This window comes from Molothrus ater, chromosome 14, assembly GCF_012460135.2.
Source record: "Molothrus ater isolate BHLD 08-10-18 breed brown headed cowbird chromosome 14, BPBGC_Mater_1.1, whole genome shotgun sequence".
Lineage (NCBI taxonomy): Eukaryota > Metazoa > Chordata > Aves > Passeriformes > Icteridae > Molothrus > Molothrus ater.
In genome coordinates, this window is record NC_050491.2 from 4,709,343 (window position 1) to 4,724,570 (window position 15,228).

Consider the following 15,228-nt stretch of genomic DNA (forward strand, 5'->3'; position numbering starts at 1 on the left):
AGCTGGTTTCAGGTGAACTGTGCTTGAAACTACCCCACCCAGAAGGGCTGGGGCAGCCTGGGCACCCGGCAGCTCTTCCAAGCACGTCTGCAGGGTGTGTGTTGAGTGGAGTGCTGTGATGGGCCACACTGGGGAAAAGCTCTCCCCTGGGATCACCCTCTCAGCAAGGCACAGCCCAGTTCCTCCTGGGTATGTGTGAGGGGCTCAGTGCTGTGGAGGCCTCCAAAGCCCCATGGGGGGGGATGCACCAAGAATTAAGAAATGGTACAAGTAGTGTGGAGGCAACAGGGAGCTCTCTGGTTCACAGGAATACTTTGACACATGAGCACCTTTCCAGGCAGAAAACAGCTCCTCAAGCTGGACCCAGCCTAAACCCTCCTCCACATGAGGGTGCCCACAGGACAGCAGGGGAGTGAGGGCAGGATTAACAAGATGATGTTTATTCAACACTGCACCCAGCTTGTCGCACACCCCCAGGAAGCCCTGGGATGCTAAATCAAGCAAGATGCCTGCAGAGACTTGTGGGAAGGTGTGAACTGCAGGAACCCAGAGCTGCAGCTCTCCTGCCGTACCAGGCTTGCAACATATCCACCCTCCCTGAGGTCCCTCTGCATGGAGCAGCCATGCAGTGGGAGATGCAGCTGAGGCTCATGCAGCCTTGGTCCTTGCCATCCTTCTCACAGGGAAGGAGAAGAAGCATCCCTTGCTCCTGTCAGCTTCACCTGCAACAGGCTGTGCAGGGTTAGGATTTACAGGATTATTTTAATTACCAAGTTAAAATTACTCATTAGCACTCATCTCACTGGCGCTGTGGCAGGCAGGAGGTGGCAGGAGGCAAGCAGGGATTGTCCTGTCCACACAGGACTTGCAGCAGTTTGAGCTGCATGGCTGTTTAACCCCTGCCTGCCTGTCCTGCACCTGGCTCCAGACCAAAAGTGCTCTGAGGGCTCAGAGCAATAATCCTCCTAAGAGCTCATCTCCCATCCAGCCAGATCCTGCCACAGGGATGGCAGGACGAGACAAGGAGAAGCCTGTTAGCTGGTTTGAGGAGAGTGCCCTGAAAGCTGCCACGAGCTGCCTGGGGCAGAAGCAGGGCTGGATGCCCACCATTTCCCTGTTTTCCTCAGTGTGTTGGGCTGGCCAGCAGCCACCCAGGCTCTGCAGAGACCACTGCTTTCCAACCTGGAGCAGTCCTTGGGAGAGGCATGCGAGCACCCAGCCTTGACAAGCCAGTGCACAAACCTGGTGCTCCCTCCAGGCTTTGTGATGCATCTGTGGCACTCATCCCCTGGTCCCTGACACACTGAGCTCTGAGGCACTGCAGAGCCCAGGCTGAGCTGTGATACCCCTTGCAGCCATGCTGGGGGATGTGCCCGTGGCTCTGCACAGTCCAGGCTGAGCTGTGACAGCCCCTTCAGCCCAGCTGTGGGGATGTACCCGTCCCTGCAGGAGGCTCTGCACAGCCCAGGCTGAGCTGTGACCACCCCAGCAGCCCCCACCACCCGTGGGGATGTGCCCATGGCTCTGCAGAGCCCAGGCTGAGCTGTGACCAGCCCTGCAGCCCATGCTGGGGGATGTGCCCGTGGCTCTGCAGAGCCCAGGCTGAGCTGTGACAGCCTCAGGAGCCCTCTCCACCCGCGGGGCTGCGCCGGTCGCTGCGGGAGCGGGCGGGGCCTTACCGGACGTAGAGCGATCTCTTCTCGCTGGTGCGGAGCGAGCCCGAGCCCGAGCTCATGCTGCTGTTCATCATCTGCTCCCGCAGGTCGTGGATCTTGGACTCGAAGCGGCTGTACTCTGCGGGGACAGGGCTGCTCAGGGCAGGCACGGCTGGCCCAGGGCTCATCCCCACGAGGCATCTTGCCCACCGGCCTGTCTGGCCCTGCACACAAAGCTGAAGAGGTTACAGGAGTCTGCAGGAGTCCAGGCAGGGCATCTGGAGCAGGCAGGGTTCCAGCTGCTCCCAACCCCACCACAGCTTCCCACACTGCAGCTCAGGCAGTGGCTGCTGTGACCTCCACTGCTCCTTGAGGGAATGGCTGGGCAGGACTTGGCAAGCTGCTGACCTACAGAGCAGTTCAAAACATGGAGAGAGAGCAAAAGCCCCTCCAGGAGACCACTGCCCACCAGCTGGAGCAGGGAGACACAACCACAGCCACTGGGGGAGCCCCCAGCTACCGCTCTGCTAGCAGCAAACACCTTCTCCTCAGCAGGAACGGGGAAAGGGAGGCAAAACACAAAGTCCCTGCCCTTGGAAGAGGAGCAGGGAGGAAGAATTCACCTTTTGCTTCTACATCCCAGCAGCAGAGATGTGCAGGAAGAGCTGGGGAACCCTCCAGAAGACACCAGCACCTTCCTGCCAGGCGGCTGGGCAGGAGCAGCGCTGCAGCAGCCCGACCTTCAGCCTCCAGCCGGGTGTAAAGGTCGGGCTGACACACAGGGGTGGAGGCTCCAGGCCTCCCTACCCAGGGCTGAATGGGGAAAGTGCAGCTGCGGCTCCAGGAAAGCTGCTGGCACTGCCACAGCCCACACTGCCAGACCTTGCCTCACGTCCGTCATTTTGTCCCTTGGGCAGTTACAGGTGAGAGAGGACCAGGCTCATTTGTGCTGTAAGACTTGCCTAGAAAGTCTTGTCCACGACCCAGTGGTTTAGATGTGGCTTGGGTTTTAATTCCCAAGGGAGGGGAGCATGGCAGCTGTTGAGGCAAGCACTCACTGCAGAGCAGAGCCACAGCTGTGCTGGGCTTGTGGAGCCACCTCACATGGGGGGAGCAGCAACACTGCAGCAGAAATGCTCTGTGGGCTTTGTTTGGGAGCCAGCCCCTCTCCCATGGACTGTCAGTGCAGACAAAAGCAGGGCTGGGGTTATGGGATGGTGCAGCTGCAGCTCGGCATTTCCTGACTCTCCAGCCCTACAGCCTGGGGATCCCCCTGCTACACCCACTTACCAAAGATACATTCTTACTTAAGGATTGGGATAAAAAAAAAAGGCAATACACACAAAACTGCCAAGTGGCACACAGAAACTCCATGCAAAGCCCCTTCTCCTGCCATACAACACCCAGAGCTGCTGCAACAGCAGGGAGGGTCAGGTAATGTGGGGACCAAGAGAGCCCCTGGCTGCCCCACACCAAGGGGCACCCACTGCCTCACCTGCCTTCCTGCTGGCAGAGGAAAACACAGATGCAGCAAGGCATGGACAATGCTTCTTTTACAAGAAAACTGAGTTCTGCCACCCAAGCAGCACCAGGGTTTTATGGAGCTCTCAGCAGAGGGAAGGGAGCTCCATCCCACTCCACATCTCCTGACCCACACAGCTCATTCTGCCCTGCAAGACCCATAAGCTCTTGAATCCCAGAGCAGCATCTGTCAGAAGTGGGTACAGCTTCTTTGTAAACCCTATTTGGTACAGAAGGGCTGTTTTTCCCCCAGAAAGCACCACTACAGCCCTTGTCCCCCACTACTCCCCGGGTCATGGCAAACCCTGCTGGGGGCACAGATTCCCTGCACACCCCACACTGAGGGGAACACAGACTCACTCCTCCTGCAACACTCTTCTCCACAAGAACTGTGGAGGATGCACTGCCTGGGACTGGACAGGAAACACAGGGCAAAAGGAGATTTCTCCACCCCAGCATCAAGGTGGGGGTGTTGGAAGGGCAACCTGTGGGTCCCACTGCCCTGCCAGAAATGGCATCCCTCTGCAAGCAGCCCAAAGTTCTCAAATGTCCCCATTTCAGCTGGGACACTCCATGGAAAGGGCCTTTCCTAGTTTTGTAAGAGTGGTCACACTGCTGGGAGGGGTGGGCAAAGCCCACTAACATGACAAGAAACACAAACCAGGCTGGCTGCAGCAAACTGAAGGACACAGGGGCTGCTCTGGCTTTAACCCCAGAGAGCAAACACAGTCCTGCCCTAGTAAGGGCAAAGAGCCACCAACCCACATTTGCTCCAGTTGAGGAGGGCAGAGAGTGGAGGAGCAGCCGAAGCAAACCCACTGCCTCAGGGCACTGCCAGGTGCCATGGGCACCCTTTAGCTGCACATTGGAGCAGCCTGAGACAATTACCAGCAGATCACCCCCAGCAAGGAGTGCTCCTGCCTTTGCTCCCTAACTTAGGGACACCTCAGCTCTGGAACACCTCCTGTGCAGCTGAAACCCTCCCAGGGTGCAGCAGGGAGGTGAGCCAGGGCTGATCCCCACAGTGCTCAACACGTTCAGGACATGCTTATCAACACTGCAAAGTATGTAACAGGTGAGCTGGCACCTCTTGCCCTGAGTGCCATGGCACTGTGTGCCAGGATATTTGCTCTTCTCACTCAGCAGCTCGATAAAAACACCCCTGCACCCTCCCACTGCTTTTCCCTTTCCAGGGTGTGGGTGTTCCTAGAGCTGGGCTGATTCTGTCCCCTGGGGTGAGCTCCATCCTCGGTGGAATCTCTGAGTGTGCACATGCTACAGACCACTACCAACAAGCAGGGATCACCTGCCTGCCCCAGGATCCCAGAAGCAGCACACGTGTGTGACACACCTGCAAACACACCCAGCAGAGCCAACAAAGCCCTGGGTCTGCAGCTGGGCACCAGAAGACAGCACAAAGGAAAGACACTGGCAGACAGGGGAAAGCAACTCCTGAGTACACATAAAGCCCTGGATCCAAACACTTCTGCCCAGGCCAGGCTATCAGCAGAGCCCAGAAATGCTCAGTCACAGGTTTCAGCCCAGCCACTTGCAAAAAACTACTGACAACTTCAGCCCAGCATTTTAGCACCCGGACCCCAGACACCTTCCCTCTGTACAGGCCCAGGAAAGCAGAAGGAAGCACAGCCACAGGGAAAGCTCAGAAGCTTTTACAACTCATTGCACACCCCTGGAACTCCCCTTTGAACAGACTGACTCAGAGAAAGGCCATAATGTGACTTTTTATACTTTCAAGTGAGGAATTCAAAGCTTTGTTGCATGGGTGTGAGGACGGGGAATTGCTAAATCCAAGTGCTGGTGATAGCAGCAGGCAAAGGTCAGGGGGAGAAGTGCTCAGAGGGAACAGGCCTCACCAAAACTGAGGAACCATCACTCCCCCTCCTCAACAGCAGGCAGCAGTGGTCAAAGGTGCTGGTGCTCAGAAGAAAGGTTAAAAAGAAAAGCTGCTGTCCTGCCTTTCTTGGTTTGGTCTTTGCTTCTTTTCCCTCCTAGTGTCTGGCAGGACAAAACAGGCAGGGCCCCTCATCCCCTGAGACCTGCACAAGCAGCCTCTCTGCCCCTGGAGCCCCAGCAAGGTCAGGCACAGAGCACACTGTGCTCATCCAGCACCCCAAGGCAAGCCCTGCCCACGCTCAGGTACAGAGACAGGTGCCATCCTCCACCTCTGCTAGCGGGGAAGAACTTCTCAAATCCCCTTTCCACCAGCATCTCCTCCTTGGGCATCCTACAACCCAGCTCTCCTGCTCTTCCCACATGACAAACATAGAAAAGGCAAAGATTTGAGAGCACACGGCCCATTGAGTGGGTCCAGCCTCACCCACACCGGGGGCTCACACCCACCAGGGAGATCTTTCTCCATGACTCCCAGCCCTTCAAGCCTCTGGAGCACTCAGGGCAACTTCCAGTCACAACAGCCTGTACTCCACAGCCACAATGCTGCCTCCCGGGGTGGCTGCAGCCCCTGTGCTGGGTGCTGCTGCCCACACGTGCCAGGAACCATCATGGATGTGGAAAGTCACCAGCTACACTACACTGACATTTCCGCCTTGGTCTAAAGGGGTTTCAAAACATTTTGTCCAGTTCGACATTTAAGAATCACTCTTGGTTGGTGTCTTTGCCAAATCTCAAGTGGCAAAGGGAGCCAGAAATACGAGAACATTAAGCTCTTCCTGGAAAGAAAGAAAGGGGAAAAAAAAAGACAAAACAAACAAACCCCACACCCACAGCAGAGCCTGAGCAGCACCAATGACTCCGCACCCCAATGGCCTCTGCCATGGGATGAGAACAGCGGACAGCGGGACCTCGCCCAGCGATGCCACAGGCGGCACGGGATGAAGGGCACGCCTAGGGGGGACATCGGCCTCCTTGAGGGGACGGGAGCAGCTGGTGGGGAAAGCTGGTGGAGAAAGCCCGTGGGGGCCAGGGGAGAGGCGTTTTCCAGCGGACGGGAACGGCGGCATCCCGGCACGTGCACGGCGCGGCCCCGGGATCAGCCCCGGGATCAGCCCCGGCCCCGCGGGCCGCCGGGGCTCCCTCCCAGCGCTCGCCCTCCCAGCCCCCGGGCCACGCTCCAGCCGCCCAGCGAGGCTCTGTGCGGGCACTGCCCGCTCCCTTCCCGCTGCCCCCGGCGGCACCACCCGCCCCGGCCGCTGCTGCCGGGGAATCGGAACCCAGCGACAAGGAAAGGCTGGGGCGGCGCCGCAGGTGGGATGCTCGCAGGGGGGGACGAGCCCCAGATCAGCAGCGACGCCCCGGTTCCAGCTCCGCCCGCACCGTAGCCGCCCTCCGGGACCCCTGAGCTCTCCCGACCACGGGGTCCCTCCCGCAAGGCCCGCGGGACCCCACGGAGCCGGGCCTCGCGGCGACGCCCTCCGGCAAGCAGAGCTCTTTCCCCTCCCCCGAAGATGAGCCTGGCCCGTGGATCCCCCCGCGGCCCCGCTGCCGGTGGGTCCCGGCGGGGCTGCCCGGCGCTCACCTGAGACGGGGCGGCCACGGCCCCGCACCCCCCGGCCCGCACACAAAGCCGCGCAGGCACGGCCGGCGGGACGGCTCGGCCCCGCCCCCTCCGCGCCGGCCAATCGGAGCCGGCCCCGCCCCCGGGGCCCGCCCCCGGCGGAGCCTCGCCCGCAGCCCCCCGCCCCGGCCTCCCGACCGCGCGCCAGCCATGCCCCGCCCCCTCATCTGCATATCACAACTGCCTCATCTGCATAGCCACACTCCTCATTTGCATGTCCCGCTCCCGGTCCCGCTCCCGGTCCCTCTCCCGGTCCCGAGCGCGATCTCCCGTGGCGGTACCTTCGGGCCGGTACTGCGCGATGATGGTCACCGTCTGCCCCGCCCGCTTCAGCGCCGCCGCCGCCTGCTCGTGGGTGGCGTTGCGAAGGTTCACGCCGTTCACCTGCCGGGACACAGCGGCTCCGCTGAACCAGACCCACGGGGCACGAACCACGGGGTCTGCCCTGCGCCTCGGCCCCGCTGCCCCGCCCCCGTACCGGTACCCACGGTACCCACACTCAGAGCCGCATCACTCTGCCACTGCACCCCCAGCACCACGCCCGGTACCGGCACTTCCAGCACCGGCATCCCCGGTACCTGCCCCCGGCCAGCCCCCCCACCGCAGGCACCCGGGGCCGTGCCAGCGCACCCGCACCCGGGATGAATCCCCCAGAACCGTGCCCACCCGGGCTGTGGGAGGATGGAGGGGCAGAGGGTGCCCCACCGACTCACCGAAAGGATTCGGTCTCCCCTCCGCAGCTCCCCGCTGAGGTCAGCCGGGCCTCCAGCCAGGATGAAGGACACAAAGATCCCCTCGCCATCTTCCCCCCCAACAATGTTGAAGCCCAGGCCGGTGGAGCCTTTGTGCAGGATGATTTTCCGGGGCTCCCTGGAAGGACACAAAAGGGACAGAGAAGCCTGGGGTGAGGAGCAGCAGAGCTGGTGACAGGCTCCTCTGTGCCCAGGGCTTGTGGCACGTTGGTGGGGCTGGAGTCACCCTGAGTGCAGCCTGCTGTGACTCAGCCCTCAGCACGGTGGAGACTGATAAACCAGAAGAGGTGGCAGGTGGAGTGACATGAGACACAGCATGGACAGAGACAGAGCATCCACCGTGAAATGACACGCAGAAACACTGAACTGCATGGTGGCATCAGATGCCATGAGCCAGGAGGGTGGGATCAAGCCCCTCACAGCATGGCAAGGGTGGCTACAGCCCCATGCCTCCCTCCAGTGCCACAGACCCTGCACAGCTCAACAGAAGTCCTTCATTTTTTGATGACTTAATTCAATCACAGCTCAAACAATAGGCAGGCAAAAGCAGAAAGACAGGCTGGCATGGCAAAACTCCTGTGTCAGTTTTTGTCTGGGAGAAAAAACCAATGTGATGGGAACAATGGCAGCTCCCAGCTCAAGCTCTGGACTGAAATAAGGAATAAATGATGCTGGATAATTAGCACAGGCTGGTAGTGATTGTCAGCCAAGATGATACTGGAGATCATCAGTGCATCCACTGTGGCTGGATCCTGGGCACTTCCTTGGGTACTACAAGGACCAAAGGCCTGACATGGAGCTCAGCAGCCTCATCAATCATCACCTGCCAGGTATCAGAGGGAAATCTCTGGGCTGTGTTAGGAGAGATGCTGGAGTCCAGGCATGGCACTGAGTGAGGCACCCTAAAAGGCTGTCAGACTTGTGCTGAGAGAACCCTGGGGCTCTGGGGTGGGGGGACTGGAACACACCAGAACCAGGAGATCAGGAAAACCATGGAGATGCTCAGTCAAAAGATGCTCAACCCCAAGTCCTCAAGATGTTACCAGCACTTGGCTTAGGGGCAGGGGAGAGGGGGCAGGGAGGGCTGCAGCCCTCAGTCCTCTGCAGCAAAGCTGTGCCTAGGGCTAGAGTTCTCTCAGGGGAAGAAATAGGTCAGGTTTCTGGGTCTGCAAACCCTGCCTCCAACCAGGAGATGAACTTGCTCTGCCCCTTGGGTTTTGCTGCTGCCCAAGCAGCGTGCAGGAAGCACAACCTCAACTCAGTGTAGGGGGAAGCATCCCCAGCACCCATGAGGACCAGACAGTTTGCTGGAAGGCAAAGAGGCCCTACAAGAAGGAGGGGAGGAAATGAAGCCCCAGACAGGTACGTCAAAGTCTCAGTCCTGATGTGCAGTCTTGGCTTGCATCCACCTCACAGGAGGCATGACAGATCCCTGCCTGTCTGAGCCCTGGGCACAGACCCTCCCGGCAGATCCCATGCTGAATGTCAGTGTTAACACTGGCACCTTGGCACAGGGCTGCTGAGGGGATCCTGTGGGGCTGTGCTGGGTCTGGGTTGCTGTGGTGGAAAACAGATTCTTGGGTTCCCAGCTCTGGATGCTGCTGGATGTGAGGGTCACTGGAGCCACATCCACACCTAAGCAGCACCTGTGTCTGTGGGAGGGGCAGAGGCTGGATACTGGACCTCTGCTTTTCCTGAGGAATGGCTGGCAAGAGCCTCATGGGAGACAGCTTCTTTTCCAGGGCAGCTGCTGCCTTTCCCCACACCAGTGAGCTGTATTTGGACCACACTGGCCCCAGTGCACAACCTTGGTGCCAGCAGACCTGCAGCCATGGAACTGTCCTGGGGAGTCAGCAATGCACAGGAGGCTTTCCGCACTGTCCTGGGAAGCACCAGCCAAGTGCTGAGCCCACTGCAGGCTGTGGATCTGCTGGGTGGCAGGGGGCTGTGTCTGGGCACACTGGCCCAGTGGTGCCAGCCTGTCTGCAGTGGGGCCTTCCACAAGGCAGCACCATCCTCTAGTGGCCACCAGCACGTGCTGCATCAGGGCTACTGCTGAGCCATGGCTGTGCCATGGTCACTGCCAAGCCATTAATGGGCCACTGCTGAGCCATGGCTGTGCCATGGTCACTGCCAAGCCACCACTGGGCCACTGCTGAGCCATGGCTGTGCCACTGTCACTGCCAAGCCACCACTGGGCCACTGCTGAGCCATCATTGTGCCATGGTCACTGCCAAGCCACTGCTGGGCCACTGCTGAGCCATGGCTGTGCCATGGTCACTGCCAAGCCATTAATGGGCCACTGCCAAGCCATCATTGTGCCATGGTCACTGCCAAGCCACTGCTGGGACACTGCTGAGCCATGGCTGTGCCACTGTCACTGCCAAGCCACCACTGGGCCACTGCTGAGCCATCATTGTGCCATGGTCACTGCCAAGCCACTGCTGGGCCACTGCTGAGCCATGGCTGTGCCACTGTCACTGCCAAGCCACCGCTGTGCCACTGCTGAGCCATGGCTGTGCCATGGTCACTGCCAAGCCACCGCTGGGCCACTGCTGAGCCATCACTGTGCCACTGTCACTGCCAAGCCACTGCTGGGCCACTGCTGAGCCATGGCTGTGCCATGGTCACTGCCAAGCCATTAATGGGCCACTGCCAAGCCATCACTGTGCCACTGTCACTGCCAAGCCACTGCTGGGACACTGCTGAGCCATGGCTGTGCCACTGTCACTGGAAAGCCACCACTGAACCACTGCTGAGCAATCAATGTGCCATGGTCACTGTCAAGCCACTGCTGAACCACTGCCAAACCATCGCTGAGCCACTGTCACTGCCAAGCCACTGCTGAGGCCACTGCCAAGCCATCACTGTGCCATGGCCATTTTCAAGCCACCACTGAACCACTGTTGAGCCATCACTGTGCCACTGTCACTCACAAGCCACTACTGAGCCACTGCTGAGCCATCACTGTGCCACTGTCACTGGCAAGCCACTGCTGAGCCACTGGAAAGCCCTGATCATTCCACTGCCACTGCCAAGCCACAGCTGAGCCACTGCTGGGCCATTGCTGTGCCACGGCCACTGGCTAAGCCTAAGCTGGGTTGCTCTTTCTGCTCTCTAATCCAGAAATGGGAATGCTGGCTTGTGCAAGAAGGGACACCCTCCTGGGACCAGGGTCTCTGGTGTGTTTTCCAAATATTGTGACTCAGCCCCTTCTGTGGTGCACTGTAATGGCAGACAGCACTGCTCCTGCCTGTGGCATCATCCCCCTGTGCCCTGACAGCACAGAAGTTGCTACACCTGCTGAGGATGCAGTGCCAGAAACAGGGTCCAGAACTGGCACTGATGGTGCCAAGCCCAGTGTGAGAGGTGGGTGAGGGTGGGAGACATTGCTGCAGAGGTCATGGCGAGCAGGGACGCCCAGCTGTGGCTGAGCACCAGGAGGTGAGAAAGCCCCGTGACAAAGATGAGTGCAGACACTCTCCAGGATGATGGCAGACCTGGCAGCAGATCAGTCAGCGTCTCCCACTCCAGCATCCACCACTCAGCAGCAGAATGGGAGAATCCTGGACAAAGCCACTGCATCTTCCACTGTAGGCACACTCCCAAAACCAGCCTGCAACCTTGCTCCAAACAGCAGAGCCAGCCCTAAGCCTAAGTCAAATGTTGGTCCTTTTTAATCAGCCTAAGCCCTACAGTCCTGGCCCTGGGGATAGCACATTCAGAGCACTGGCCCCAAGGCTGTGACAAGAAGAGGGGAAGCTGTAACAATCAGCTGGTAGAACAGGACTTTCCAGGTCTCTCTCTCCCACCCTCAGCTTGAGGCTTTGGAGAAGTTTTATACTGCATTTAGGCTCAGAGCAATGTTTCTTTATTTTCTGGCTTCAGGAAACAAACCTGTTCATAGAAGGATTCTACTGGGCCCCACTTGTTTGCAAGGCTGTGCTCCCCCTGGCCCTTCACCCCTGTCCCATCTCCACCTGGGGACATCCTGGAAGCCTGTGGCACTGCTGAATGGCACCATCAGGGCAGGGAACACCTTGTACTGCAGCTACTGTGAAATAGGCAAGAGAATGAAGCTGAAATGCAGTTGTGTAAGACTTGTGAAGGAGTAGGAGAAGGAATGGAGAGGGAGTGAATGCAGCAAGCCAGAGACTGACACAGCAGGGCTCGACTCAGGGGATGAGCACAGAGCTCATGATGGGGACCTCAGGCATTGCACTAAATGGCCTTTTGAGGCTCTGCACTGGCAGTGGGGATGACATCGAGCCACCACAGAGGGAAAGTGAGGGAATGAGAGGGAGCATGATGGGGATGCTGCTGCCTGGTGCTCACCTGGTGAAGTCATCATCTCCGATCATGTGCCGAGGGATGGGTGAGTACCGGGACGGAGTCACCTGGGCAGGGAGGGGATAGGCAGGCTTGCTCTCAACACTGCCCAGGTAGCCCAGACTGGAGTTATGGCTTATGTGGTTGTCAGCCAAGGCTGAGAAGGCTGCAGGGGAGGAGAAGGCCATCAGAAGCAGAAATGCATAGAGAATGAGGACACGGAGCCCAGGCCAGCCCTGCTCCCGTGCCCAGCAGGCTGAGGTGCCCCCAGCCCCGTGTGTCCCCAGCCCAGCAGGCTGAGGTGCCCCAGCCCCCATGCCCAGCCCAGCAGGCTGAGGTGCTCCAGCCCCCATGCCCAGCCCAGCAGGCTGAGGTGCCCCAGCCCAGCAGGCTGAGGTGCCCCCAGCCCCGTGTGTCCCCAGCCCAGCAGGCTGAGGTGCCCCCAGCCCTGTGTGTCCCCAGCCCAGCAGGCTGAGGTGCCCCAGTCCCGTGCCCAGCCCAGCAGGCTGAGGTGCCCCAGTCCCTGTCCCCAGCCCAGCAGGCTGAGGTGCCCCAGCCCCCGTGCCCAGCCAGGTGTACGTACTGCTGGCGTAGTCGGGGGGCGCGTACATGTCGTTGAGGTGGATGTTGCCAGGCTTGGCCACTTTCAGGTACACCATGTCAGAGGTGTTCTTCAGGGCGGCCACGGCCTCCTCGTGCCGCACGTCCTGCAGGTTTGTGTTGTTCACCTGCCAGAGGGAAAGGGCTGGGTGACATGGCTGAGCAGGAGGGCAGGGAGCAGGGCAGCCCTGCGGGAGGGGTTTCCCACAGGGGAGGTGCCACAGCAGCTCCAGAGGCATTGTCCCATCACCTTGGGTTTGGCCCTCCTGCCTGCAGCCACTACTGAGCCTGCCCTCCCACAGCAACATCCCAGCAGGAGCCCCAGGGAAGAGGGGTGAAGCTGCTGACAGGATGGGTGCTGGGCTTCAGGATCAACACTGCATCACAGTGGAAGCTGTTCAGCCTCTCCTCACAGCTGGCTGTGGGCTCGGGGCTTACCGCAAGCAGCCGGTCCCCGATCTGCAGCCGCCCGTCCTTCTGGGCAGCACCTCCCTCGATGATCTTGGTGATGTAGATGCTGTTGTCCCCAGGGATGTGCTGGTTCCCAATGCCCCCTGCAATGCTGAACCCCAGGCCTGAGGGAGAGTGAGAATGCAGGTGAGGGACAGGCAGACAGACAGATAGACAGAGACCACAGCTCCTGTGCCTCACTGGGATTCACACCCTGCCCAAACCCAGCAGGCAATGGGCGACCCCAGCCTGGCCACCATGGGTCTGTCCCATACCCTGTGTCCCACAGCACTGTGGGTCTGTCCCATAACCCCTCTCCCACAGCACTGTGGGTCTGTCCCATAACCCCTGTCCCACAGCACTGTGGGACTGTCCCATACCCTGTGTCCCACAGCACTGTGGGTCTGTCCCATAACCCCTGTCCCACAGCATTCCACACTGCTCAGCCACCCTGCAGCACCCTGCACTGCAGCAGTGCCACCCTGATCCCACATCCCTGCACCTCATGACATCTCACACCGAGGGTCACCCCACACTGTCCTGTGGGGCAGGAGGGCACCCTGGCCCAGCGAGCAGAGCTCAGGGCTCACCTTTGGGGCCCTTCATGAGGTTGACCTCCATGATGGTCTCAGGCGGGGGCTGCCGGCGGCGCACCACGAGCCGCACCACGGGGCCGGCCTCCTTCAGGGCCTCCACAGCTTTGCTGTGCACCACCTCAGACACGTCCACGTCGTTCACCCGCAGCACGCAGTCGTTCACCCTGTGGGCACAGCGTGGCCCTGAGCATCCCTGGGGAGTGACCAGCCCATGCCACCCTCCTCTGGTCACCCTGTGCCACCCTCCTCCAGCCACCAAATGAGAGCTGCTCAAGCTGGCAGATCACACCCTGCTGGGGTGAGAAAGGGGTCCCTCCCAAAGCAGGGAGAGCAGAGCTGGTCCCTATAGTGCAACCCTGATGGAGATGGGAGTTAAAAAGGCTGGATCCCTGCCCTAGGCTGTAATGGGATGGGTGGGAGCAGGAGCCTGATACAGGGAGGGGAATAGGGGTGGTAGGGTGGTCCAACGACGGTGGACAACCCTGTCCTGAGGGGATCTGGCTGTGGGAAAGAGACATATGGAGGCCAAGGACCATATTGGGAAAAGAGATCCTGGGTGACCCCCTGGCTGCTCCCCCAGCCCTGTACTCACCCTAGACGGCCATCCATGGCTGCTGCTCCTCCGGGGATGATCTTGGTGATGAAGATGCCCGGGTCATCTGGAACATGGGGGTTGTCGATGCCTCCCGCTATGCTGAAGCCAAGGCCGGAGTTCCCCTGTGGGAAATCAAATGCTGAGTCCTTCCCCCATGGGCACCTGCTTGCTGCCAGCCCTCCTGAAACGGTTCCCCCCAGCTTTGGGACTGCCTGGGGAGCAGGAGGAGCCCTTGCAGCAGCTCTCCCACCTCGGGGTGCCCAGCTCAGGGGGCTCAGGGATGCTGCTGGAGGAGAGGCTGGCGTTCCTCAGTGCTCGGCGCAGCAGCGTGGAGCACTGAACAGATGGAGGGAGAGTGGGAACCTCCCTCAGCACCGCGTCTCCACGGAGAGACCGAGGCAGGCGGGGAGCTGGGGGAAGAGAAGGTGGTCCTTGGCTGAGAAAACCTCCCCTTGCTGGCTGCTCCCCAGGAGGAGACACCAATGCTGCAGCCTGCACAGAGCAGCGGGGATTGTGCCAGTCACCAGCATCCCACTCCTGCCCCTCTGCACCCTGGGATGTAGCCCTGGCACAAAGCCCAGCTGGGGACCAGCAACGCTGATGACAAAATTTACAGCTTTGCGTGGAGGTGGCTATCAGGATGGAGTGGGCTCTCCAGTTCGGTCTCCTTTTCCTCACAGACATGCTTGTCCTGCCCAGTTCTGCCTGGGGGAATGCAGGGACCACAGCTCATCTCCAGGCCATCCCCCCAGCACCTCAGGACTGAGTGGCTGTGGCCCTGTGCCACATCTCCCACTTGCAGGATCCTCATTAGTGACACACTCACAGGCGCTGCTTCCAGATCCATGCTTGATGCAAGTGGACAATTCCTGCCTTTTTTGCTCTGCCTTGAAAATCAGATGGCTTTTTGCCTTGTTTCCTCATGTGGAAGAGCTGACACTTAGTCACAGACAGTTGTGCCTGCCTGTCTCTTACACGAGTGGGCTCAGGCCAAGCTCTCCTGGCTGCCCATGGCCCCAGTGCTCCGTGGGGGATGAGGGGGTGCTCTGCTCTTCCACGGGACCTGTGGCTGAGAGGGTCACACTGGAACTCCATCTCCCCAGGATAATTTAGCACCAACAGCCAGCTGGGGCTTGCACTTCTCCCCAGCAATTTTGCCCCAGCATCAGCTCCTGCAGGGATGCAGAGCTGGCTT

At 59.9% G+C, this 15,228-nt stretch overlaps 1 protein-coding gene across 5 annotated transcripts in view; it reads right to left on the reverse strand.

The window, feature by feature from the left end:
* The window catches only part of DLG3 (discs large MAGUK scaffold protein 3), a 53,813-nt gene that overhangs the window by 14,049 nt on the left and 24,536 nt on the right, over positions 1-15,228 (reverse strand). For all 5 annotated transcript variants that reach the window (XM_036401855.1, XM_036401854.2, XM_036401852.2 and 2 more), the window contains 8 exons: positions 14,031-14,155; positions 13,433-13,602; positions 12,831-12,967; positions 12,376-12,520; positions 11,799-11,958; positions 7,425-7,581; positions 6,993-7,095; positions 1,680-1,794 (listed from right to left, as the gene is read on the reverse strand). In XM_036401855.1, coding sequence (XP_036257748.1) covers positions 1,680-1,794; positions 6,993-7,095; positions 7,425-7,581; positions 11,799-11,958; positions 12,376-12,520; positions 12,831-12,967; positions 13,433-13,602; positions 14,031-14,155 — 1,112 coding nt within the window. The remainder of the gene's footprint in view (positions 1-1,679; positions 1,795-6,992; positions 7,096-7,424; positions 7,582-11,798; positions 11,959-12,375; positions 12,521-12,830; positions 12,968-13,432; positions 13,603-14,030; positions 14,156-15,228) is intronic.